This window comes from Cololabis saira, chromosome 1 (genome assembly GCF_033807715.1).
Source record: "Cololabis saira isolate AMF1-May2022 chromosome 1, fColSai1.1, whole genome shotgun sequence".
NCBI lineage: Eukaryota > Metazoa > Chordata > Actinopteri > Beloniformes > Belonidae > Cololabis > Cololabis saira.
Genome location: NC_084587.1, coordinates 29,104,976 through 29,129,718, shown reverse-complemented (window position 1 = coordinate 29,129,718; position 24,743 = coordinate 29,104,976). Strand labels below are relative to the sequence as shown.

The window sequence follows — 24,743 nt, the reverse complement described above, 5'->3', positions numbered from 1 at the left end:
TCAAAACACAACAATAAAAAACAGTTTTCTGAACTTATCAATATGACTCTGTCCTTCACAGGATAAGTAAAATGGATCACTGCAAAAACTCACAATCTTAACAAGAATATTTATCTTATTTCTAGTTAAAATGTCTCATTTTAGTAAAAGACTTTTGTTACACTTAAAACAAGACTCATCACTGGAAAAAACAACAATTTTCACCTGTTTCAAGTAGATTTTCACTTAAAATAAGTAGAAAAATCTCCCAGTGGAACAAGATTTTTTTGCTTGTAATGAGAAGATAAATATTTTCCCACTGGCAGATTTTCCTACTTATTTCAAGTGAAAATTTACCTGAAACAGGTGAAAATTGTCACATTTTTCTGGTGTTATTTTTTTGGTGATGACTCTTAAATAGCCTGGCTCTAATAAAACAGCTCTGGATATATCCTACCTAAGCCATGTTCATAGCGGCATCACTCACCGGTCGGACTCCGATTTAATAGTTGTCTCCAATGTAATAGCTGAACCAGGTGGGGGAGGGAGAGGGGGTCTCCTCGGGGGTCTCGACGGCGTGGAAGTTGGTGGATCCTTCTCATAGCTACATAAACACAAATATGCTGCATCACCACGTTGTAAAAATTGATTGAAGGCCAAATACAGTTAATGAAGGGTTGTTTCTGCCTGAATATGACTTGATCTCATTCTTGAGCTTCATAATCTGAAAATCTGACGTTTCGCTCAACGGGCTGCTGTGTGCGCTCCCACGGCCAGAAATCACATTCTGGCAGGCAATCACTTTTTGGCATGACACCGGCCTCCCACACTCACACAACCCACTTGGATGTTTCCCTACTACTAATAAGCTCTGATGTAGCCCACAGTGCCCCAGCCTCAATCGAGTCAATTTAGCCACGTCAACTCGACTTCCAGAATAGTAATATGAAGTCTTGACCTTCGGCTGAATATTAAAAAGGTGCCTCCCTCTTTCCTCCTTCTCCAAAATTTCCTGCCACTCTCTCCCAATTCCCTCCTTGATTTTAGAACTATACTCAGCCTTTCCTAGTGGGATCTCAACATCCACACCGTCTCGCTTTAGTGCTGCTTTCGCCACCCTATCAGCTACTTCATTCCCTATGACTCTGGCATGCCCTGGTACCCACATAAATTTCATCATACACTTCAGTTTCTCAAGTCGAAACAACACTAATAGTAGATTGGTTCTTTCCCCCCTGCCAACTTGGCAGTGCCAAGCCTCTGGTCCTCTGACCAATCCGTGCCATGGTCTGATGAGTCCACTTTTCAAATTGTTTTTGGAAACACTGGACGTCGTGTCCTCCGGACCAAAGAGGAAGTTCAAAGTTCAAAAGCAGCATCTGTGATGGTAGGGGGGTGCATTAGTTCCCATGGCATGGCTGACTTACATTTCTGTGAAGGCAACATAAATGCTGAAAAGTACATACAGATTTTGGAGCAACATGCTGCCATCCAAGCAACGTCTTTGTCATGGACGCCGCTGCTTATTTCAGCAAGACAACGCCAAGCCACATTCTGCATGTGTTACAACAGCGTGGCTTCGCAGTAAAAGAGTCCAGGTTCTCCCCTGACCCGCTTGCAGTCCAGACCTGTCTCCCATTGAAAATGTGTGGCGCATTATGAAGCATAAAAAACGACAGAGAAGACACCGGACGGTTGAACAACTGAAGCGGTTCATCAAGCAAGAATGGGAAAGAATTCCACATAAGAAGCTAAGAGAATTAGTCTCCTCTCTTCCAAAACGTTTGAGTGTTATTAAAAGGAAAGGTGATGTAATGAAGTGGTAAACATGCCCTTTCCCAACTTCTACTGCACGTGTTGCAGCCATGAAATTCTAAGTTCATTATTATTTGAAAAATAAAATAAAGTTTATGAGTTTGAGCATTCATTATGTTGTCTTTGTAGTGTATTCAATTGAATATGGGTTGAAAAGGATTGTCAAATCATTGTATTTTGTTTTTATTTACATTTTACACAATTTCCCAACTTCAACCGAATCCGGTTTGTATAATTATCTGCTTCATATTATTATTATTTTCATATGTTACTATATTTTACTTCATTTCTGTTCTGTTTTGTCTTGTAACGTTAAAAGTTCAATACAAAAAAAATATACCAACAAGCTCATGGCGACCATTCATTTGAATCAGGTTAGCTCCAAACGAACCCAGTAAATAAATCTAGACCCCATAACTTTAGTAGTAAAAGTCACTGCTATATAAACCACTAACATTACAGTCTATTGTAGATAGTCATCAAAGAAGTACCGTCTCCCCTCCTCACGTCATTTACTTACAGCTAAATAGATCAGAACTTTTTCATATTGTATTTTCTCAATCTGTCCTTCCATAGAGTCACAGGTATGAAAATGTCAGTCCCTTTATTGATTCTGGTGCATTCCTGACCCTCCAGAACATTGATATTGAATATCTTTGTTTCATATGTTGTTTCATATGCTAAAGATCACTGGCTGCCTCTTCCCTCCCTCATGGACATGTACACCTCCCGCTGCCTCAGCAGAGCCAAGAATATCACCAAGGACAGCTCCCACCCTGGCTGTGAACTGTTTGACCTGTTGCCCTCAGGGAGGCGCTACAGGTGCACCAGGACCAGGACAGATAGATTCAGAAACAGTTTCTTCCCGAAAGCCATCGCTACCCTAAACTCTTACATGCTGTAATTACAGTCCGACCTCAACCCCCCTCCAACTGGACTTTGTGCAATAATATTTATGTGCAATAACAATACCTCCTGCCATTCTATGTCATCTACATACCCATCACTCTTATATTTTGCACATTTTGTATTATTTATATTTTGTTCTACAATGTACATATTCACTCACGTATTACGTTGCACCGAAGAGTGAGATGCTCCAGTTTCATTCTACGTATGTATAGCTCACTGTACATGTGTAATTGACAATAAAAGGCATTCTATTCTATTCTATATATAACATTCTAGGAACTGACTTCATGGTTTCAGTACTGAATGGAGTAACACAGACAGCTTTCATAACTGACATTAAAATAATGCTAGTCTTTGTGCATTTAAAGCACTTACTATTAATTGCAATCAACCATAACCATTGATGCAATTAAACCCAGATTTTATTATTACATTTGTTTCATTTCAAGTAAGATATTCTCTGTGATCCTGGCTGGCATCTAATATTGTCAATTGACTGTTGAGAAACTAAACTCATGGATTTGCACGTTTCCCTCCTCCCAATTTGGATGGTAGTTGCTGTCCTGGTTCTCGAGAGCCCCTATCCTAGATGTTTCCTTGCTTCCCCACACTTGATTCAAATTAATTGTTTGTCATCAATGTCTGGACAACTCTGTTGGTGACACACTATTTGTATCATGGTGTGCTGAAGCAGGGAGTTATGGTTCCATGACTGACAACTAGAGGCCGATTCCAAATCCAAGTCAATCTACACTGGCCCCGACATTAAAACATCCAAATTTGTTGCAGAAATTTACAGATTTACAGCCTGATTTACAAAAAAACTGCTTTGGTCTCCCTTGCTACATATCATATCGATGACAAGTGTATGGGATTTTTTTTCTTTGTGGGTAAACTATATAGAGCGACAATAAGTTTGTACAACTAAAGGCATGGACTTGTCATTAACAGACAGCTTAGCCAATGGTTTGCCATCATTTTAAGCGTCTTTGAGATCTTTTAAAAGCGCTATATCAATAACATTGATTATTATTATTTTCCTCGTCAGTCATCACTTTTGCCACGAAGCTGAGCTAAGCAGCCAGCAGCTTGTGCCAACCAGTGTCAGCTAAACACAGATGCCATTTCTGATTTAACCACCAAAGCAACATTTGAAACAGGATACTCTCAAAGTTTGAGTCAAGAGGCTTTGAAAGCACTCTTCAGAAAATGTTTTGATGTCACAGAGGGCTTGTTACTGAATCATACAACCTATGGGTAGCAGTGATCATTTCTGTTCACTGGCAAACTGAAATGATCTTAACCCTTCAAGTTTAAAAGGGTTAGGTTAATTGTTTCTCCATTTGTCCTGCCAACAACACAAGACTTTATTCAGCAAAACCCTTATTTATATGGTGAAGTTAAATCAACTGTGGTCATAAGAAAAGTTTTAGTGACAATGAAAAGGAAAACAAAACTACTTGCTATAGTTTCTAAAATATCTTATTCCAACTTATCCAAAATTGAAGCCAACAGTCCACAATATACCAAATGTTATTTATTGCCATACTGCTTTGCCCAAGGTCTTCAGCCATTTAAAACACAATTCAAATAACAGATTAAATTTCCTAAATGTATTTTACATTTTCTCAGACTGCTGCAGATTTTCTAGACAAAATTACTGGTCGTTTCCCTCTGGCACCTGCTGTTTTGGTCTCCCCAGAGGTCTTGATGGTGGCTTGGGCTTCTTGTCGTGAGTTAGCCAATGTTTTTGAAAAGTCTGAACTCTACCACATTTCCCACACGTATACGGTTTCTCCCCGGTATGAACTCGCAAGTGTTCTCTGAGAATTCCTGCTCTGGAGTAACTTTTACCACAAATTGAGCACAAGTGCGTCCTCTCCTGTGTGGGTCTTGAGGTGAATTTTCAGGTAATTCTCGTGTAAAAAGGATTTCCCACACTGATCACAGTGAAAGTTCTTTTTCCCCGTGTGGATTGCCTCGTGTTTTTGGAGAGTCTGTGCAGTGCCGCAAATCTTTTCACACACACCGAACAACGGTAGGGTGTATCTTCTGAATGAAGCCGCTGATGAGAAACTCCCCACTTGAACGTCGTGCCACAGACAAGACATTCAAACAGCTTCTTGTGAGTCTCTCGGTGCTCGTTTAGTTGCTGTTTCTCGGGGAAGTCCATCCCACACTCTCCACAAATATGTGCTGTTACAGGGGGTTCTTCAACCTTTTTCTTCTCTTCCACTAACGTCCACTTGTGCAGCTCTCCTGTTTGAGGAACAGAAGTATTGTTAGACATCTCTGCATTTCCATTTTAAAGCTTTGCCACATTAAGACAAAGAATCCAGTCTTTTTTTTCATAAAATTTCCTGAGTTTGTAGAGGATCAGTGTCATTTCATTTGAAAGAAAACTGCTACTGAATAAAACCAGATTGACATGAAAAAAAAATAGGACTGTTTTTTCCATGGGCTTGAGCTTGTTGACAAACTCAGTTTCTGGTTACTGAAAAACTTAAAAGGTATTGTGACATCATTTTCAACATGCTTTTAACACTATTAAAAGTCTTGGCCAACATCCCTCAAATGTGTCTAAAAGAGTGTAACAAGAAAAACTTCACTCTAGTACTCTTTTCCTGGCTTTTTATTACAGTGTTTTTTTGCGCCGTGAAAAATGCTTCCTTTCCCCCCTTTCCTGTCAATCATTGCTCCGCTCCTCCTCCGCTCCTCCTCCTCCTCCTCCAGCCATACGCTCACAGCGGCGTCGGGAGCGACAGGCGAAGCACGGAAAAGCAGGAGGGCGAACCACAGCAAACAATCATAAAAATAAAGGCATGCAAGCAGCACTGTCCCCTTATCTTAAGTCCAGTCAGTGGCCGCGGGTCTTCTTAGCAGTTTTCCTCCGGTGATTAGAACAAAAGCGGCTCTAAACAGCTCCGTGTTAAGCCTCATTTATGGTTCCGCGTTAAATCGACGCAGAGACTACGCCGTAGGGTTCAGCGTATGGTGCGCGTCGCCGCGTAACCCTACGCCGTAGGGCCTGCGTCGGTGTAACGCGGAACCATAAATCAGCCTTTATGGTGCACTGGAGAGGAGAGGAGACAGGGAGCTGGGTGGAGGGGGCGGTGATTTAGCGGGCCGTTACGTAACGATCCGCCACCAAACCACATGCGCCGTTTTTGCATAGTTATGCGGAAAATCCCAGAAAGCACACAATACACTGAATGTTAAAAGTTCGTTGTTTTTTGGGTGTAATTGATGTCAAGACACCCAACAAAACACAAAAAATCAAGAAAAATGTGTTTTTCATGTCACAATCCCTTTAAAGTAAAGTCTGTTTTAGGGTGAAAATGTTTGAATACTCTGATGTTTACATCTGGGCAGCTCTTCCTTCATTGTGGTTTGATGTCACAATATGCACCAAAATCAAATTTCTTAACAGGCGTTATTTGGATAAACTGAGCCCAGGTTGGGGATCTTAACGGTTACTTTTACGCCTGAAAAAATATTAAAACTTAATAAAGTGGCATATTAACAGCGCTACAGCTGAAATTAAAACGAAAGTTACGCCTGTAACTACGGTTCTATGAGTCCCGGATGACCGCCAGGGGGTGCTGTAAGCACTGGATATCTCCCCTCGCGCATGCGCATGTCGAGTACAATACCAACAATGTCACGTCACCCGTGACCCCTGCATGACCCCCGGAAGGGGTATAACTTCCGGTGTCAGCATGGATCTTCTCCTAGAATCTTCTCGCGAGCACGAGGATTCGGAGTGACCGGCAGGCCTGGCGGTCATCCGGGACTCATAGAACCGTAGTTACAGGCGTAACTTTCGTTCTATTTCGTCCCTACTGACCGCCAGGCGTTGCTGTAAGCACTGGATGACGAATACCAACAATGTCACGTAGGACCGGTCACTTACCTCACTGACCAGGGGCAGAAGGACCCGGGAGTAGAACCGTGCCCAATGGTTGGGGAGTGGCGACATTGATCCGGTAAAATCTGGAGAACGTGTCCGGCGACGTCCACGAAGCCGCTGTGCAGATGTCCTCCAGAGGCACCCCCTTCAGGACAGCCAAAGAAGCTGCGACGCTTCTGGTCGAGTGGCACCTCACCCCCACTGGTAAGGGGCGGCCACTGGCCCTGTAGGCGTGCTCGACGGTGTCCACCACTCAGTGGGACGGCGCTGTCCAGAAACAGCACGCCCCCTGTTGGGGCCACCATGGCAGAGAACAAGCTGCTCCGACCGTCGCACAGGCGCGGTAGCATAAGCAGCGAGGGCCCATACGGGGCACAAAGGGCTCGGCCCACTCTCTGCAGGCTCGGGGTCGAACCGGCCAAGCTGGATAGGCCGATTAGTACGAGTGCGTGGCAGGACCTTGGCAGGAACGCCACGTTCGGCCACAACGTAGCCCCTGAGCCATCTGGGTCCCGCCCCAGGCAGGACCCGCTGACTGACAGGGCATGTAACTCACTGACTCGCTTTGCCGACGTCATAGCGAGGAGAAAAGCTATCTCCATAGAGAGCCATTTCAGGCCCACCTGGGCCAAGGGCCCAAAGGGTGGAGAAGAGAGGGCACCTAGCACCATGGGCAGGTCCCACACTGGGGCCTTTGGGCTCCTCGGGGAGGGCGCAGCCTCAGAGCCCCCCTGAGAAAGAGAAACCAGCCGGTGGCACCCCACGGTGGCATTCTCAACCAGGGCATGTTGTGATGAAATGACCGCCACGTACACCCTTAGAGTGGACTGAGCACAGCCACCATCCAGGAGGGACCGAAAGGAACCCCAGGATCGTGGCCATGGGGCGAAGAACAGGGTCCTCTGCCCCGTCTGCACACCAGGCAAAGAATCTCCCCCACTCGCACTCATACCAGAGGCGGGTGGGAGGCACATGGGCATTCGAGATGCTAACCCTGACGGGTTCAGGACAGCTTGACAACAATGGGTCGGGCCCCGCAGCGGCCAGACCCAGAGCTGAAAACGACGGGGTCGGGGTGCAAAATCTGAATCCCCAGCTGGGAAAGACGGCCCCTCTGGGGGGTGTCATGTTGTGTCGCAGCAAAGCCTCCGCAGGAGTGGAAACCATGTTTCCCCGGTCGGAAGGGGGCCACCAAGAGGAGCCCGTGAGCCCGAAGGCCGGGCAGGCGACGAGCGGTCCACGCTAGGAGGCCCCGGGACACCTGCAGCAGCTGTGCAGAGTCGGTGCCCCCCCTGGTGGTCGATCAAGGGACAGTGGACACACTGTCTGACCGAACCGGCACGTGCCTCCCCCACAGGAGTTGCAAAAAATGTTCGAGTGTGAAGTGCAGAGCCCAGAGCTCCAGCATGTTGATGTGGCGCATGCAGACCCGGGAGGACCACTGATGACAGCCTCCCGGCAGGGAGGGGACAGCGCCTAAGGGCACACCCCTCAGCCGGAATGTCCCGTCTTTCCAGGGTGCAAGGGTATGGACACACACCCGCGAAACCCTGACCAGCCTGCGCCCGTGCCTCTTGGTATCCAGGCGAGGGCTGTCCAGCCACATTGCAGGGGGCGTAGCGACAGCAGGCCCAAAGGTATAAGAGGGGCAAGGGTTGCCACCACGCACCTGGTGAAAAAAATCCTCGGTGACAGGGAGAGCCCGCACAGAAGCACCCTGAACCGACAACGGTGGCCCCGGAAGGCGAACCCCCGGAACTACCGGTGACGTGCCGCGACCAGCACGTGAAACAAGCGCCCTGTAGGTCCACAGTTGCAAACCACTTCCTCCTGACCAACGCAGAGCATCCGCTGTGGTCAAGCCTCCGGAAGGGCAGGACCTTCACGTATTCGTTGAGGTCCCTCAGGTCAAAGTAGCTCAAGTAGAACCCCCAGGCCGCGGCGGGGGGTCCACCGGCATGATGGCGCTCTTGGCCAGTAGGGCGGGCAACACCTGAGCCAGAATGTTTGCCGGGTCTCTGACGATGGTCATCTCAACCCGGCCGGAGGTAGGAGGCCGGTGTCGGAACTGCAATACGTACCCCTGGGTTAGGGTGGAAACCACCCGGGCCCCGATGAGCAGGCAGCCCAGTAACTGAGCTGCAACCGACGACCGGCCCCGTGGCCTTAGCGCCGTCCCCCACGGGCTCTGGACGTCCCGGGGGGGCGACGGTCGGGATCAACGCCCCGACGCTGCTGGGACGGTCCGCGCACAGGGAGGCGAAAGTCACCAGCAGGCTGACTCACAGACCGCTGGAAGCTGCGCCGGCCTCCGTGGGCAGGCGGCCGAGGGCGACGCCCGGGGGCAGGTGAAGGGCCTCCCGGTGTACTGGAAGCGGCCGCACTCCTGTGAAGGTACACCAGCCGCTGCCTGGTCTCACCAGCCAGGGCGGTGTGTTCAGAGCTTCCAGGGCGGTTGCCCCAAACAGCTCCCCCGGTTCCGCAGGTGCCTGACGAAGAACCCTACGAGCAGTCTCCGTCAGGGGTGACTGCGCCAGCCAGACATGACGGCGCGTGTGCACCAGGGTGGACATCAGCCGCCCCAGCCCCCTCGTCTGGGAGGCAAAAGCCTGTAGGGATATGTCACACATGTCCCATGTGGAATCCTCCACCTGTGCATCCTGCAGGGAGGTTGAGAGAGCCAGCAGAAGATGGGAAAGGGTGTTCCCCAGCCGGCCAATGCGGGCCGCTGTGTTATAAGCCTTACAAATATGCCCATCAGTAACCCTACACTGGGTAGAGGGGCACTTGGGATCTGGCTTCAGAGCCTCATCAGGAGCCACTAACAGCGCTGCAATGGAGGGCTCGATGGGGGGCATGTGGTGGAGACCAGCCACTGCCGCGTCCTCCATGGCCGTCAGAGCGATGTCATCAGCTGTCAGCCTGGAGAGGGCTGTGACATCTCTCCAGCATGAGTGCAGCTCCCTCAAAAATCCGACGAAGGCAGAATGGTGAATTCCACCGGAGAAGGATTGCGCCTGTGGAAGGCGCTAGAGGCCACCTCCGCACGCGGTGTATCCAGCTGCAAGTGCGCCAGGGCAGTGCAGATAACGCTCTCCACGGAGGAACAAGCCGTCCCCTCCCGAGAGCCCTGGGCAGATGAGTGCGAGGAGAACCCCGAGCGCTGTGAGGCCGGGTCCCCTGATGACACGTTGGAGTGGCTCGCCGAGGCTGCAATGGAGATGGCGTCCTCTGGCAGCGGCGGTGGCGACCCCAGAGCAAACTCTGGCATGGCAGGTTCCACCTGGCCAGTAGTACCAGGCTGCAGATTGAAGAGGAGCGCCTTCATCTGCTCCATGTCGGCGGCCAAGCGATCTACCTTAGAGGAGAGCTGGCTCGTCATCTGTCGTCGTTTGGGGGCACCCCTCACTCTCTTCGCCGATCGCTTCAGAGAAGACCCCGGCTGGGATGAGGGGAGGCTGGCCGACGGCTCCGGCTGCTCAGGGCCCAGGCACGACACGCAGAGGTCCTGGTCATCCGCAGGATCCAGGGCGGCCATGCACCCTGGGCATGAACGCTCCATCACAGCGACCGGTGGGAGAGGGAGCGGACACGCTGCCGTCACCACGGATGTGCCGGTGGGAGAGGGAGCGGACACGCTGCCGTCACCACGGATGTGCCGGTGGGAGAGGGAGCGGACACGAGCTGCCGTTACCACGGATGTGCCGGTGGGAGAGGGGAGCGGACGAGCTGCCGTCACCACGGATGTGCCGGTGGGAGAGGGGAGCGGAAACGCTGCCGTCACCACAGCGAGCACGCTGCCGTCACCACCAATATGCCGGCGGGAGAGGGGAGCGGCCACGCTACCGTCAGCACGGATGTGTCAGTGGGAGAGGGGAGCGGACACGCTGCCGTCACCACGGATGTGCCGGTGGGAGAGGGGAGCGGACGAGCTGCCGTCACCACGGATGTGCCGGTGGGAGAGGGGAGCGGACGAGCTGCCGTCACCACGGATGTGCCGGTGGGAGAGGGGAGGGGAAACGCTGCCGTCACCACAGCGAGCACGCTGCCGTCACCACCAATATGCCGGCGGGAGAGGGGAGCGGCCACGCTACCGTCAGCATGGATGCGTCAGTGGGAGAGGGGAGCGGAAACGCTGCCGTCACCACAGCGAGCATGCTGCCGTCACCACCAATATGCCGGTGGGAGAGGAGAGCGGCCACGCTGCCGTCACCACGGCTATAAAGGAAAGGCCAAGAAAGGTGTCTTTCCTCAAAAAGAAACAACAAAAATAATCCTTTTGTTTTAGTTTTTTTTTTTTCAAAGAGAAAAAATAACTGCAAGGAAAAAATAATGTCACAACAACAAAGTGGGAGAGGGAGTGAAACGCTGCCGTCACCACGAATGTGCCGGTGGGAGAGGGGAGCGGACACGCTGCCGTCACCACGGCTGTAAGAAAGACCAAAAAAGGTGTTTGTGTTGTTTTTTTCAAAAGAAAAAAATAATCCTTTTCTGTCTTTTTTTTTTTTTTTCCCAAAAGAAAAATAATCTGCAAGGAAAAAATAATGTCACATTAATAAAGTGGGAGAGGGAGCGAAACGCTGCCGTCACCACGAATGTGCCGGTGGGAGAGTGGAGCGGACATGCTGCCTTCACCACGGCTGTAAGAAAGACCAAAAAAGGTGTTTGTGTTGTTTTTTTCAAAAGAAAAAATAATCCTTTTCTGTCTTTTTTTTCTTTTTTTTTCAAAAGAAAAAATAATCTGCAAGGAAAAAATAATGTTGTCACATTAATAAAGTGGGAGAGGGAGCGAAACGCTGTCTCCCTGCACAGATTGTTCAGGTGTCAGGCGCAGCTGACAGCTTACCTTCTGCCAGCTGTGCTGGGGGGCGGGGCGGGGAGACGCCGCCGCAACCCGACACAATCAAATACTGCGCCGGCCACAGCTCCTCGGAGGACGAAAAAAATCGTTACTCCTACCTGAATGGCACGAAGCTGCACCGGGCCGGCGGTTTAGGGAGGAAAGGAAGAAGCTTTAACCAAGCTTCTATTTCCGTCCTGTACTTCAGACGCGCGGAGCAAGAAGAAAAAGGAGAAGATCCATGCTGACACCGGAAGTTATACCCCTTCCGGGGGTCATGCAGGGGTCACGGGTGACGTGACATTGTTGGTATTGTACTCGACATGTGCATGCGCAAGGGGAGATATCCAGTGCTTACAGCACCGCCTGGCGGTCAGTAGGGACGAAATAGAACAGCTTTTGGCTCTCACCTTCCTGATTAGGGGTAGGGATGAAACACGGGGTAGGTGGAGTATTGGGACAGGACCCTGGGAAGATTTCAAGTGCCCTAATATCTGTCCCTTCTTTTTTTAGGGGTAGTGAAGAAAATAACGGCGAGTGAAAGAAAGTAGGGCTAGTGAAGAAAAGTAGGGGGTGTATTGGGATTGGGCCTAATTGAAGGCTCTGATCCATTTTCGATAACAGGGGAAACTGCTTACTCTATCTTTAAGAAACAGTGATTGTAATGGATGCTAATTGATGGAAAGTTCAAATTAATATCTGTAAGATGCTGATGCTCAACAAGTGGAGGTTCTCAGCAGGCTGATTTTCCTGGTTTCCACGCTGATGGTGAGGAATGTTTTCTACATTAAACAAATGACTGAAATTCAAAATAATATTATGGCTGGTATCAAAGTTCCCTTTAGCACTTACAGTTTAAGACTTTTTTAAAACATTTCATCACATACTGTAGCTAACAAGTAAGCTACAGAGATCATCTTATACTAAAATCACTTTACAACCGACTCTGGAATTTTTCCATAAACAGAGTTAGTTATACCCGGCAACTATTATTTTTTCCAACTCTTTAACCTACATCTAAAAAAAATCCTCCTCCATGCCTTAAAAAGGCATTCCACTCTTCTGCTGGCCTTGTTGGACCACACATTCTGACAAATCTAGCTCTTTGTGAAACATTGCTGATTAAAAATGTTGATTATCTTTTTCATTAGACCTCGATAGTCAGTCACATTTGGACAGTGAGCTGAAAGCTGCTGTGGGGACTGATAAAATGAATCTTTACCTTAGTTTTGGTGGTCCTGTCAGTTTAAAAAGCTTATATTGAAGCGCTGTAGTGTGTAAACATTGTTTATAACTATTTAACGTTGACCGAGAAGAAATTCTTGTTCACCTGGATACTAGGGGCTTATAAATATATCTGTAATTACTGCAATGATCTGACACAGAACTTGCACAGATAAAAGACAGGAGTTAGCTGCTCTTAGTACTGTAGATGTCTTGAGAAGAAGACACTTTGTACTATAATGTCTAGATTAATCAATTACTAGCTAAGGTCTTGTGTGAAGGAATTTCCCCAAACCAGGGGGTTTTCTGGAAAAGCTAAAGCTGTTCCCTGAGATCTAATCATGTGGTTTGATCAATTTTAGGTAATAAAATTTTAAAAACAAAGAAATTAAAAAGAGAGGTTAAATGTTCTTCCTTTACAGTAAATTACTAAATACAAAATAATTTGTAAAAATATATAATATTTAGTTTGCCTGTAAAGTGTCATGCCTTGCACGTGCCACTACTGGATTGAAAGGTAAAAACACATTCAATACCGAAAAAGTCTAAGGCACCCATAATCATTGTTTTATCAAAAATCTAATGTCATCACTATTTATCTTCCAGTCTCTTTAAGATACAGAATGTGCACGAGTCTGGCTCTCTTAAACCTACATAGATTGGAATTCTAATTAATAGCGCTGCAAACATCTACATGGGCCACTTTCCTTAATAAAACAGTTCAATCTGTGCTTGGTTCTGAGGAGATCACACCAAAAACTCACTTTTGCATGTAGTTTTAAACATTGTGTGGTTTCATTCCCTATACATTTTTACTTTGAGGTCAACCAATTTGGGCTTTTTTTACAGTCACGGGAATAGTAAAAAAAAAAAGAAAAGAAAATGATTTGTGTTTTCTTTAAACGGGAAGGATCCTGCTTCTTCCTGTTTATTGACCAATAGTAGAAAAGCTGGACCAAGAAGGGCAGACCTCCTCATTTGCATGAGGCAGAAATGCACAAGGTAAAGTGAAAAGAGGAGACGAGGGAATGTAAAAATAAGGAATGCACATATAAGGAAAAGGAAAAACAAAATATATACATCTGTTTTATTTTCAAATTTTCTTCCTGTTTTAGTTCGCTAGAAGTGAACATACTGCAATCATATCATGGATTTGAGATGCATATTCAGATTCAGCCTAAAATGCAACACGGCTGCTGCAGCAAAGAGTTGGCGTCGGAGAAAGTTGCAGAGTGTGTGAATGCGTAGGCAAATTAAAATATTTAACGACTACTTCCAATAGATGTAGATTTATTTTATTCTCAACACGTAATGTTTTATTTCAAGTAAGAGATTCTCTGTATGTAAAGTGTGATCCTGCCTGGCCTGTAACATTGTCAGATTAATGTGTTCAGAAACTGAACTGATGGAAATAACACCTTTCCTTCTTCCCAATCTCCCTGGTGGTTGGCAACACTATACCTATCTAAATTGAATTACAGAAACAGTCACCTAAATGAAGACACGCAGACAGTGAAAACTCTTAAGCAGTGGTTTTCAGGCCTGTGCATTTCCAGTCTTACCTTAAAGAAGGAAAAAAAAAACAAGTTAAGGAGCAGAACAGTCCAAGACAAGTTCACCAATTACATCTTTCATAAAATCATGAAGAGATTTAGAGGACATTTAACTGCGAAAGGGATCATAAACTTGGTTAAAGGAAAAGTTGGTGGATTTTGTTGCTGCTGCAGAGAAGAGGCATGAAGACCTGGCAGACTGCAAGGAAGCAGACTGACCACCAGACATGCAGGGTCATGGGTGCAGTCAGCAGGAAGATGATAGATCTCAATGGAATAGATCCGTGTTTCACAAAGAATCTCAGTCAAATTGCATTTCTGTGTATTTGGTGACCGTCAATGGTCAGCTGACAAGCTAAAAACATTCAGGGATCAAGATGGTTCAGGTGTTCAGACCTCCGCTTCTCAGTGCTGTAACAGAATCTACCAACTCTTGTTTTCTACCCGTAGATAACCCCATGCAGTGTAAAAAGTCCTTTAATTCTCTTCTTAAAACCATGGTGATTAGAAAAATAGCTTTTCTTCAATTTTTGAGGTGCGACTGCAAACCTGTAAACTCCTTATGCCGTAGACTCGCACGACGTTTTTTGGTTCTCAGGTTGCCCGTATTCAGACAACAGGTGAATCTTCTTAATGTATTTTATATTTTCTCAGACTGCTGCAGGTTTTCTAGACAAAACTACTGGTCGTTTCCCTCTGACACCTGCCGTTTTGGTCTCCCCAGAGGTCTCCCCGGAGTTCTTGATGGTGGCTTGGGCTTTTTGTCATGAATCCGCCGATGATGTTGTCTTAAATCCTGAGCGTAACGGAAACCTTTACCACATTTCCCACACGTATATGGTCTTTCTCCAGTATGAACGTGCAGGTGATCTCTGAAACTTTGTGGTGTGGCGTAACTTTTACCGCAAATTGAGCACAAGTGCGGACGCTCTCCTGTGTGGGTCTTGAGGTGAAGTTTCAGGCGAGTCTTGTGAAAAAAGGATTTCCCACACTGATCACAGTGAAAGTTCTTTTTCCCCGTGTGGATTACCTCGTGTTTTTGGAGTTGCTGTGCTGTGCAGCAAATCTTTCCACACACCGAACAACGGTAGGGTGTATCTTCTGAATGAAGCCGCTGATGATTTTTAAGAGAAGATACCTGCGCGTACGTCTTGCCACAGACAAGACATTCAAACGGCTTCTTGTGAGTCTCTCGGTGCTCGTCTAGTTGCTGTTTCTCGGGGAAGTTCATTCCACACTTTCCACAAATATGTGCTGTTACAGGAGGTTCTTCAACCTTTTTCTTCTCTTCCACTAACGTCCACTTGTGCAGCTCTCCTGTTGGAAAAACAGATGATATTTATCCTTAGACATCTCCGCATTTCGATTTTAAAGCTTTGCAACAAATTAAAGCTGCAAGCAGCGATGAACGGGCCCTCGCACTCACCGCCACCGCCCCCCATAAGCATATCAGAAATGACACCACCCATGACTTCCTATATCAAACCATTCAAAAGTTATAGCAGAAAAAAGGGACAACCAATCGGAAGAAGGGGCGGGGCTAATTCAGGCCAATGAAGGTCAAGGACTCCATACAGAATCTGATGACACCACCCACGACTCTCTATGTCAAACCATTCAAAAGTTATAGCAGAAAATCGGGACAACCAATCAGAAGAAGGGGCGGGGCTAATTTGCACCAATTATGGTCAAGGACTCAATACCAAGTCCCATGACACCACCCACGACTCTTTATGTCAAACCATTCAAAAGTCAAACCATGAAATATCAAATTTATCACCAGGCCTGGCTTGCATGCAAAATTTGGTGACTTTTGGAGAACTATCAAATATGGACCAATCAGATGAAGGGGGGCACGCTTTTTGGCGTCTAGCGTCGCCACGGTAACACTTTTGAAAGAGAAAAGTAATGCGGGTAGTCGCAAGATGGAGACGCACATTTTGATGTATAACACACCTGGGTGCACGTTACGGGTCGGGCTGAATTAACTGCCGAAGGAATGGCATAAATTGCGCCAAAGTGACACGATTAATTCAAAATGGCCGACTTCCTGTTCGGTTTCGGCCATGTCGCCAAGAGACTTTTCTTTAAGTTGTGTACTGATACAGGTGTGTAGCGATTTTCGTGCATGTACGTCAAACCGTATTGTGGGGCTTGAGGCACAAAGTTTTCCGGGGGGCGCTGTTGAGCCATTTTGCCACGCCCATTAATGTAAACCATTAAATATCAAATTTTTCGCCAGGCCTGACTTGCATGCAAAATTTGGTGACTTTTTGGGCACGTTTAGGGGGGCAAAAAGGCCCTCCTTTCGTCAGAAGAAAGAAAGAAAGAAAGAAAAATTCCTACAGATACAATAGGGCTTTCGCACTGAAGGTGCTCGGGCCCTAATAATCACTCATCTTTAATTTAAAAATTTCCTCAGTTTGCAGAGGAACTGTATTTCCCTTTCATACCAGGAAAACTGCCTTTGAGTAAATCAGATCAAATGGACAATTGTGGCGTTTTTAACAGTTAGCATGTATTTTGCAATCCGCCATATATTTTGAGATTACTTTGACATGCTCGTGCAGTCGACTGGCTGACTCTCAGAGCAGTTTTTTGTTTATAAAACATTTTTATTTGTTGGTTTTCCGTTTATTTGTACCCAGTTTTATCTACCCTGTCTCAGGACATTGTACATGCTTTTTTTTCCAACTTCTTTTTCTTTAAAACGCCATCTTTCTTTTCTTTTTTTTTAACAAACACAATTTCCCGGTCACACCCTTTTATCTGCTTCCACTGCAACTCCTTGACGAACCTTTTTTTTTCACCACTTAGGAATATATGGAGCCAAATCAAGGCCAAAAGTTTTGCTAATTTGAAAATAAAATTTGAACCTGAAAATTCTTTTTTACAGTTTCAATTTTATTTTTTTCAGTATCAGATCTTTTTTTCAGTTTCAAATCTTTTTATTTCAGTGTCAAATCTTTTTTTCAGTTTCACGTCTTTTTTTTTCAGTTTCACTTCTTTTTTTTTCACTTTCAAATTTTTTTTTCAGGTTCAGACTTTTGGCCCGGATCTGGCGTGGGGGGCGTGGCATCAACTGAGAGGGGCGTGGCATCAAGAGTGACAGCAGAACAGAGAAGGCGGGGGACGTTCCTCAGTCATGTTGCCTTCAGGAAACGTAGGTTGCAGAAGTTATCAGTAGAAGTTTGATTCAAAACTGTGTATACACTATATTCACGTGATTGGCAGTGGAAAAAACTGATATTAGTGACACATTTCTGTTTAAAAAGCTGTTTTAGACCGTACTTGGCACCAATCGCAGTATAAAAGCAATAAACTATGCCAGACTGTACAGTTCAACAGCCACACTTTAAAGTTTGACATTTCCCACTTCCACATACTACCATGTACGGTCTAAAACAGCTTTTTAAACAGAAATGTGTCACTAATATCAGTTTTTTCCACTGCCAATCACGTGAATATGGTTTATATACAGTGTTGAATCAAACTTCTACTGATAACTTCTGCAGCCTACGTTTCCTGAAGGCAACATGACTGAGGAACGTCCCCCGACTTGTCTGTTCTGCTGTCACTCATGATGCCACGCCCCTCTCAGTTGATGCCACGCCCCCCACGCCAGATCGGGGCCAAAAGTCTGAACCTGAAAAAAAAATTTGAAAGTGAAAGAAAAAAGAAGTGAAACTGAAAAAAAAAGACGTGAAACTGAAAAAAAAAGATTTGAAACTGAAAAAAAGATTTGACACTGAAATAAAAAGATTTGAAACTGAAAAAAAGATCTGATACTGAAAAAAATAAAATTGAAACTGTAAAAAATAATTTTCAGGTTCAAATTTTATTTTCAAATTAGCAAAACTTTTGGCCTTGATTTGGCTCCATAGGAATATACTTCTTTCAAATTACAATAAAGAAACATTTATTGCAAAATAAATCACAAAGACCTTGCGTTCCTCTTACCTTTATGGGTCTTCATGTGTGTTTTGAGATTTCCATCTTGGGTGAATCCTCTTCCACATATAAAACATTTGAAAGGTCTTTCTCCCAAATGAATCACAAGATGACGTTTCAGGGCAGGGTTGCGGGGGAACTCTCTTCCACAGGTGTGACAGATGTATCTCTTCCTTGGTCGCACTTGATGAAAGGAAGAGATGACACACATAAAGAGATGGGGAGGGGGGGTTATCCACTGTTTCAGGGGAAGGATTCCTCCCACCTCTTTTTGAGATCTGCAAATTCCTCAACACCTGCGAATGCTCCTCTAAATAGACCTTTGATTAAATTTGTAAGTACAGCCCATTTAAAATAAAAGTACGAATATTAAAAAGAGTAACCACTGAATACTTCTGATAACAATCATTTTTAGACCATTCAAGGAGAAAATTCAAAAACTACCATAAGTAAAAGAGGACATGAAGTTAAGAATCCAGGGAAATTAACAGGGTCTAGTTTAAAAAGAGCTTTAGTTATGTGCAGTATGTAAACTGCACAATAACAATCCACAGTGTGCAATGGACACCTGGCGGTACAGCACTTGAAGAAAAAATTTAAATGTTACAGACTAATCTACCGCAGATATTGTAATGCCATCCACTACACTAAACTTCATAATTTGTCGAATCTTTACTAAAGAATTATAAGAAATAATTAACTTTTTCTGTTTGAGTAGTGGAGTACAACCTAAAGAAGAAGAATCATAATCAAAATCAGTCTTGAGATCAATATTAATATTAATTATCCCACACAGATCTATCATCTATCACCAACAACAGATTCACACAAACCATTTTAAATATCCAGAGGAGGTTATGTATGTGTAATTACCAGTGCTGCTGCTCTCAGTCAGGTTTTGAATTTTGTCTGCCTCTGCTGGCTGCTCCGCCGCCTCTGCAGCATCATGTGTAGTGTTCTCTTTGCTGGTGGACTGAACTTGATTCAGGCATCTATTAGTTTTATAGGCACCATCAAACCTTAAAGCAAATAATAAAAAAATCCAATGAGAAAAAAAAACAATTTTCATGAAAAAGCAGACAAAAACCTGTTTTGATAACTTACTGAATAGAAAATGGGGGCTCATAGTCTTCATCATCACTGTCATCGTAGCAGCTGTTCTCCTCTGATGCCTCCTCAGGAACATCTACTGACATCTCAGCTGGTGAACCCGTCTCATTATCTGAATGTTCAGTACTGCATAGAATATAAAAAAGTAAAAACAGGGACAAGACGTGCTGCTGGACATGTGCATAATGCTCATAGTATTCATGCATATGACTTACTCAGAGTCTGTATTTTGAGTCCAATTATCCTGGCGGTACAGCACTTGAAGAAAAAATTTAAATGTTACTGAATAATCTACCGCAGATATTGTAACCCTGCGTTCACACTGAAAGCGTCACGGGCGTCATAGGCAGCCGGCTGCCATCCCAGGCGAAAAAAAAGTATACTTTAGCATAATAAATTTAAGCACACTTAGTATACTTCATAAGCACATAATTATTGTACTCAAAGTGTGTTATTTTCGAGTACTAAAAACGTACTTAGTATACTAATGATATATCATTAGTGCTACTTAAGACATACTTAAATACAACTTAGTGTACTTGACTGTACTATTTTGAGACACCATTAAGATCAACTTAAACATACTTAAGTACAATTTTCTCTACTAATACTGTACTTATTTAATATGTTCTTTAATTCGATTTAAAGTATACTTTAATCCACTTTTCAGATTACTATTAATACATTTAGAATATACTGGAAATGTATTTCTAATTTAATCATAATGTGTTGCCATTGCATTTTAAATATATTTACAAAAATGTTATAAAAATTAAAAAGTTGTACTTAAGTATATTATATTTCATCTTAATGGTGTCTCAAAATAGTACAGATAAGTACACTAAGTTGTACTTTAGTATGTCTTAAGTAGCACTAATGATATATCATTAGTATACTAAGTACATTGTTAGCACATCGAAAATAGTACACTGTGAGTACACTAATTATGTGCACAGGAAGTATACTAGATGTACTTCATTAAAATACACTTCAATAGTACACAGAAAGTACAATTTTTTCATAATTAATTTGAATTTGGAATGACTTTTAAGTAAACATAAAAAATAATTAGAACATACTTGGAGTAGAAAAAAAGTTTATTTTTAACATGCACGGCATTGCAGGAAAAATGTGCATAAATCAAGTACATTTAAGTACAACTTAAAGATGTAAAGTTTAGTGTTGGTACAGTACATCTAAACAACATTTTCAAACAGTTTCTCTTCATCGTAACATTTTTTTTCAAATTTGGATCATTTGACCCCAGATAATTATTTTTAGTAATATTAAGTTCACAAAAGAAAAAGGAAAAAGTTTATCAACAAATTTTACAGAGACCTGAACAGCTTGATCTTCAGAAGAAACAATAGATGTGCTAACTGTGCACCGCAGAGAAGCTAGTAATGACAGAAATGAACATTAAACTGACTTTTGAAACATTGACAAAGTTTGTGTAAACTCAAAATGTATGTCCACCAAAAAAAAAAAATACTATTACAATCAGTTACTGATGTTACTGCTTACCGTTTCTTTTTGGTCACAAAATTCTCATTGTTACATTTTCTCCGAATCACTGCTCTCACATCAGACACAGTTGTTCCTGGAAATTCAGCAATAACTGTATCTGTAAAATAGAAAAGGACAAATAAAATGGTATTACAAATCATGCTTTTCCAAAGTTATCACATTAGCAAGAAGGGGGCTTACATACACGAGGAAAACCTGAAACATGTTGCTTCTGGCTATGGCCAAGGCAAGGGTGGAGGCAGAAAAACAAAATGATAATAAGGAAAAATAGACTTAAACTTATAATGAAAAATGTGTCTTATCCTCCCACAATATTCCCTTATTCCTGTAAATACTTACATTTGTTTGAAGAACTTGTGATGGGTCAATCTGTGTTTCATCTTCATCTGAAGTGAGACTGGAAGTTGCAGTAATTCTTTTTTTCTGTACCGAAGAGAGAGAATGTATTATATGACAACAACATATGAACTATACCACAGATTTTTTAGAAAAAAATTTCAAATACAAAACATCATAGTATTACAGTGTCATAAATTTATTAAGGATTTTATGTGTATGACATGACACTCTTCTTCCCTTTCATCTTTGCAGCCAGCAGGAGAAACAAAATATTTTACTAGCTACTGTAGTGCATTTTGGGATATTCAAACAAATTAGTTCATCACTCAAGGTTCTATAGTTTCAGACAAAAATAATTCAGTGGGTGACATTCACTTCATATCATTTTGATGACAAGACAATATTAAAAGCATAACCAACCTACAAATAGGGATTTCAGTGAATCAAGACTGGTAAGTATAAGAAATGGAGCAGCATTTTGAACCTACAGGTGTTTTAATCTAAGTATATTTTCTAAATAAACTACCAACACAAGCAACAAAAATAACCTTTGGTTTGCTTCTGTCATATGTTGTGGTACAAGGTGAGGTCCTTATCCTTGCAACTGCCATGTGCCAGATGTCTTCATCCTTGAGGAAGGCTTCTTTTCTTTCCATCAACTCCTTGTAGTTGTCTGTAACCACAACCATACATCAGACAAACTGTCAAAACCAGGTTTTTTTCCCTCTTTTGCTCAATATTTTAGATATTTTGTATGTCTCGTGAAATGCACCACGGTCAATCTAATATTATACACAACAAGTCACTTTAAGTCTTTTTATAAACACAGTTACATAAAAATTGAAATTACTTACAAGGTTAACATTAACAATCATTAGCATGAGCCACTGGCAAATTCTTTAACAAATAATCACTAACACTTGCTGGCTGGCAAGTGCTAGCAGAACAAATTTGTACAAACAATTTTGTTCTTGTTGTTTTCTTTACATTGTGGCAATTGTCCATTTATGGTTAGCACCACACAAAACCTTTGCTAAACATGCTCCACACAGCATGCTCACAAATGTTCACACTAATTGACGCATTAGCTGTCGCCAACAGCTAGCTAGCTAGTTATTAGCTAATGCAGCATGTGAATGATAACTTTGCCTATTAACTTGTTTAGTCATTGTAGAAATAATATTCATTCATAAAATACTTGACACCATGCACGGGTAGTACAAACCTCCGAGTAGGAGCGGTTTTGCGGCGGGCCACCTTGTTTTTAGGTGCTTTCCTGCTCGGCCAGCACACTTGTATCCATCCATCTTCACTCGACAGGTCCGGCCGTTTTAATACCTGAACAAGCAGCTGTCTGTACTGAGGTGTCACAATGTCAGTACTTTCGACGTGAATTGTGTTGTCCCTAAAATAAAACATCCCGAATTTGAATTGCGCCATAAGTCGACTATGACGACGTTTCCTTCAGCTTCATTCAAGCAGGCTGCATTCGGGGGAAACCAATCAGCGGCTGCGCAGCCACGAGTACTTCAGGGTCAATTTGAAAAATGTGGAAAATGCACCACATGCAAATTTTCACTGCCAAATTGTAAGAAATAGGGATTACATATCAGTGTGTATTCTTGGTGTGCCTTAAAACAAAAATGGTAATAGTAATAGTCTAACAGTTGTGGTATAAAAAAAAAAATACAAACAAAATCATAGGGGTGAATACTTTTTCAAGGCACTGTACCTGGCCTCAAAATGTTGAACTTTAACAAACTGTTTTCATGCAAAATCAAAGACTTAATTTTTCAGTTATGTTATGTGTTTTTTGATTGCTGTAAAATGTAAGTGAAACAATCCAAGTTTTGGAATATGTACTTTCCATGTGATGATAAGAAATACACAAGGTTGTACTGTTTATTTTAATTAGAAATACTGGTGACTACTGCATTATATAAAAGCATATGGTCAATTGAAAGGTGCTCTATGTTGTTGCTGTTCATGTTTATTCATAATTCACCATTACGTTTGAAGAATAGATGGATGGATTTTTAAGTATTGCATAAAAACAACGGTGGTGTTGAAGTAATCCAAATGTACTTTGTATCACTAATTGCTAACATTTTAAAATTGAAATAGAATGTAAGGATATTTTTTCAATTAGAAAAGGTATTATTACATAACAGCAATGTTGCATTTTGCTAGTAAAATACAATATTTTAAAAGGTTGAAGAGAAAGAAATTAACTGTTATTCTACATGCTTTTAAACTGATCTAAGCACACTAAAAGAAATGGCTAAATACTGATGAATTTGTTCTGGTTTATAGTGTACTTATGAAGAATACACTAATTTACCACTGAAGTAGTTTTTAATTATTAATACACTTATTTTAAGTGCACTTTAACACTACTATGCTAACAATGATATGAAAAAAATGTTATAAAAGTAAACTTATAAAAAGGTTGCTAAAAGTGCACTTAATAAAAGTAGATGCAAATATACTAAAATTAAACTTATATTTAAAGCATTCAAAGTACATAATAAATTAATATACTAATAAAACACTTATATATATTTCAATGTTAGTATATTTTATATGAATATACTTAATATGAATTTAAGTATTAGTACAAAGTAGTGTACTTTATCTAAGTAAACTTAAGTACTACTGAGGGAATAATACATTTGTAATTAATACATTTATAATATATTTTTGGTTTACTTTATTTTAACACATTAAGTCCAAATGTGCTGGAAATGTACTTTCAGAAAATTAAGTACATTTTTAGTACATTAAAGTATATTACTTTTTTACCTGGGATTCATTGTCCATGAAAACGCGTATCGAGAAGCAGCGGGTTGGCGTCAATTTGAAGTTGAAAAATCTGAACTTTATGCAAATGAGCAGCGGCGACGCCAAGGCGGCGTCCAATCACAGACCGGGATTCCCGAAGCAAGAAGCCTCAATGCAGGTTGTACTTTCGTGTACACACAAACGTACACTCATTCACATGCGTACAGGAGCAGAGCTGTGCACTAACAAACTTATTCTATCAGGAATTATTATATTTCATCCAGCAAACTGACATTTTTGCTGGTTTGACTGCCGTTTTTACCTGAACTGCTCATGTGAAACACGTATCTGATGGTTGAGGAGCTGGATGGTCCGAATGATTTTATTTGCTACATTGATCCAACGCAAAATAATTAAAAGCCGTGCTTATTAATCACAAAACACAGTTTAAACATCATGACCAAATCCGCTCCGACCCGGTGTGTCAGTGATCACCGCTGACAGACTGCAGCTTCGCCTGAATTATGGTTCTGCATTAAATCGACGGCGTAGCCGACAGCGTAGGGTCGCGGTACGGTGTGCGTCACAGTGAACCCTACGCCGTCGGTTCTGCGTTGGTGTGACGCGGAACCATAAATCAGCCTATGCGGATTTATGGTTCACCGGGAGCAAGGGCTCTGGTGGTTGATGTTGATCCGCGGACCAAACTTGTTAAGGACCATCAAACTCACTCTTATCTACGCGGAAATAACGCTAAAATATAAAGAAGGCGTCCCAAAGTGTGATTTATGGTGAAATAGGA

General features: G+C 43.1%; 1 protein-coding gene across 1 annotated transcript in view; it reads right to left on the bottom strand.

Annotated features, from left to right (window-relative positions):
- Positions 1 to 4,473: 4,473 nt before the first annotated feature.
- Positions 4,474 to 24,743, bottom strand: part of LOC133442284 (histone-lysine N-methyltransferase PRDM9-like) — a 29,490-nt gene continuing 9,220 nt past the window's right edge. Inside the window, exons 7-10 of the mRNA XM_061720252.1 lie at positions 19,058 to 19,203; positions 18,194 to 18,367; positions 15,372 to 15,550; positions 4,474 to 4,965 (exon numbers count right to left, since the gene is read on the bottom strand). Of these exons, the coding sequence (XP_061576236.1) occupies positions 4,942 to 4,965; positions 15,372 to 15,550; positions 18,194 to 18,367; positions 19,058 to 19,203 (523 nt within the window). The 3' untranslated portion in view covers positions 4,474 to 4,941. The remainder of the gene's footprint in view (positions 4,966 to 15,371; positions 15,551 to 18,193; positions 18,368 to 19,057; positions 19,204 to 24,743) is intronic.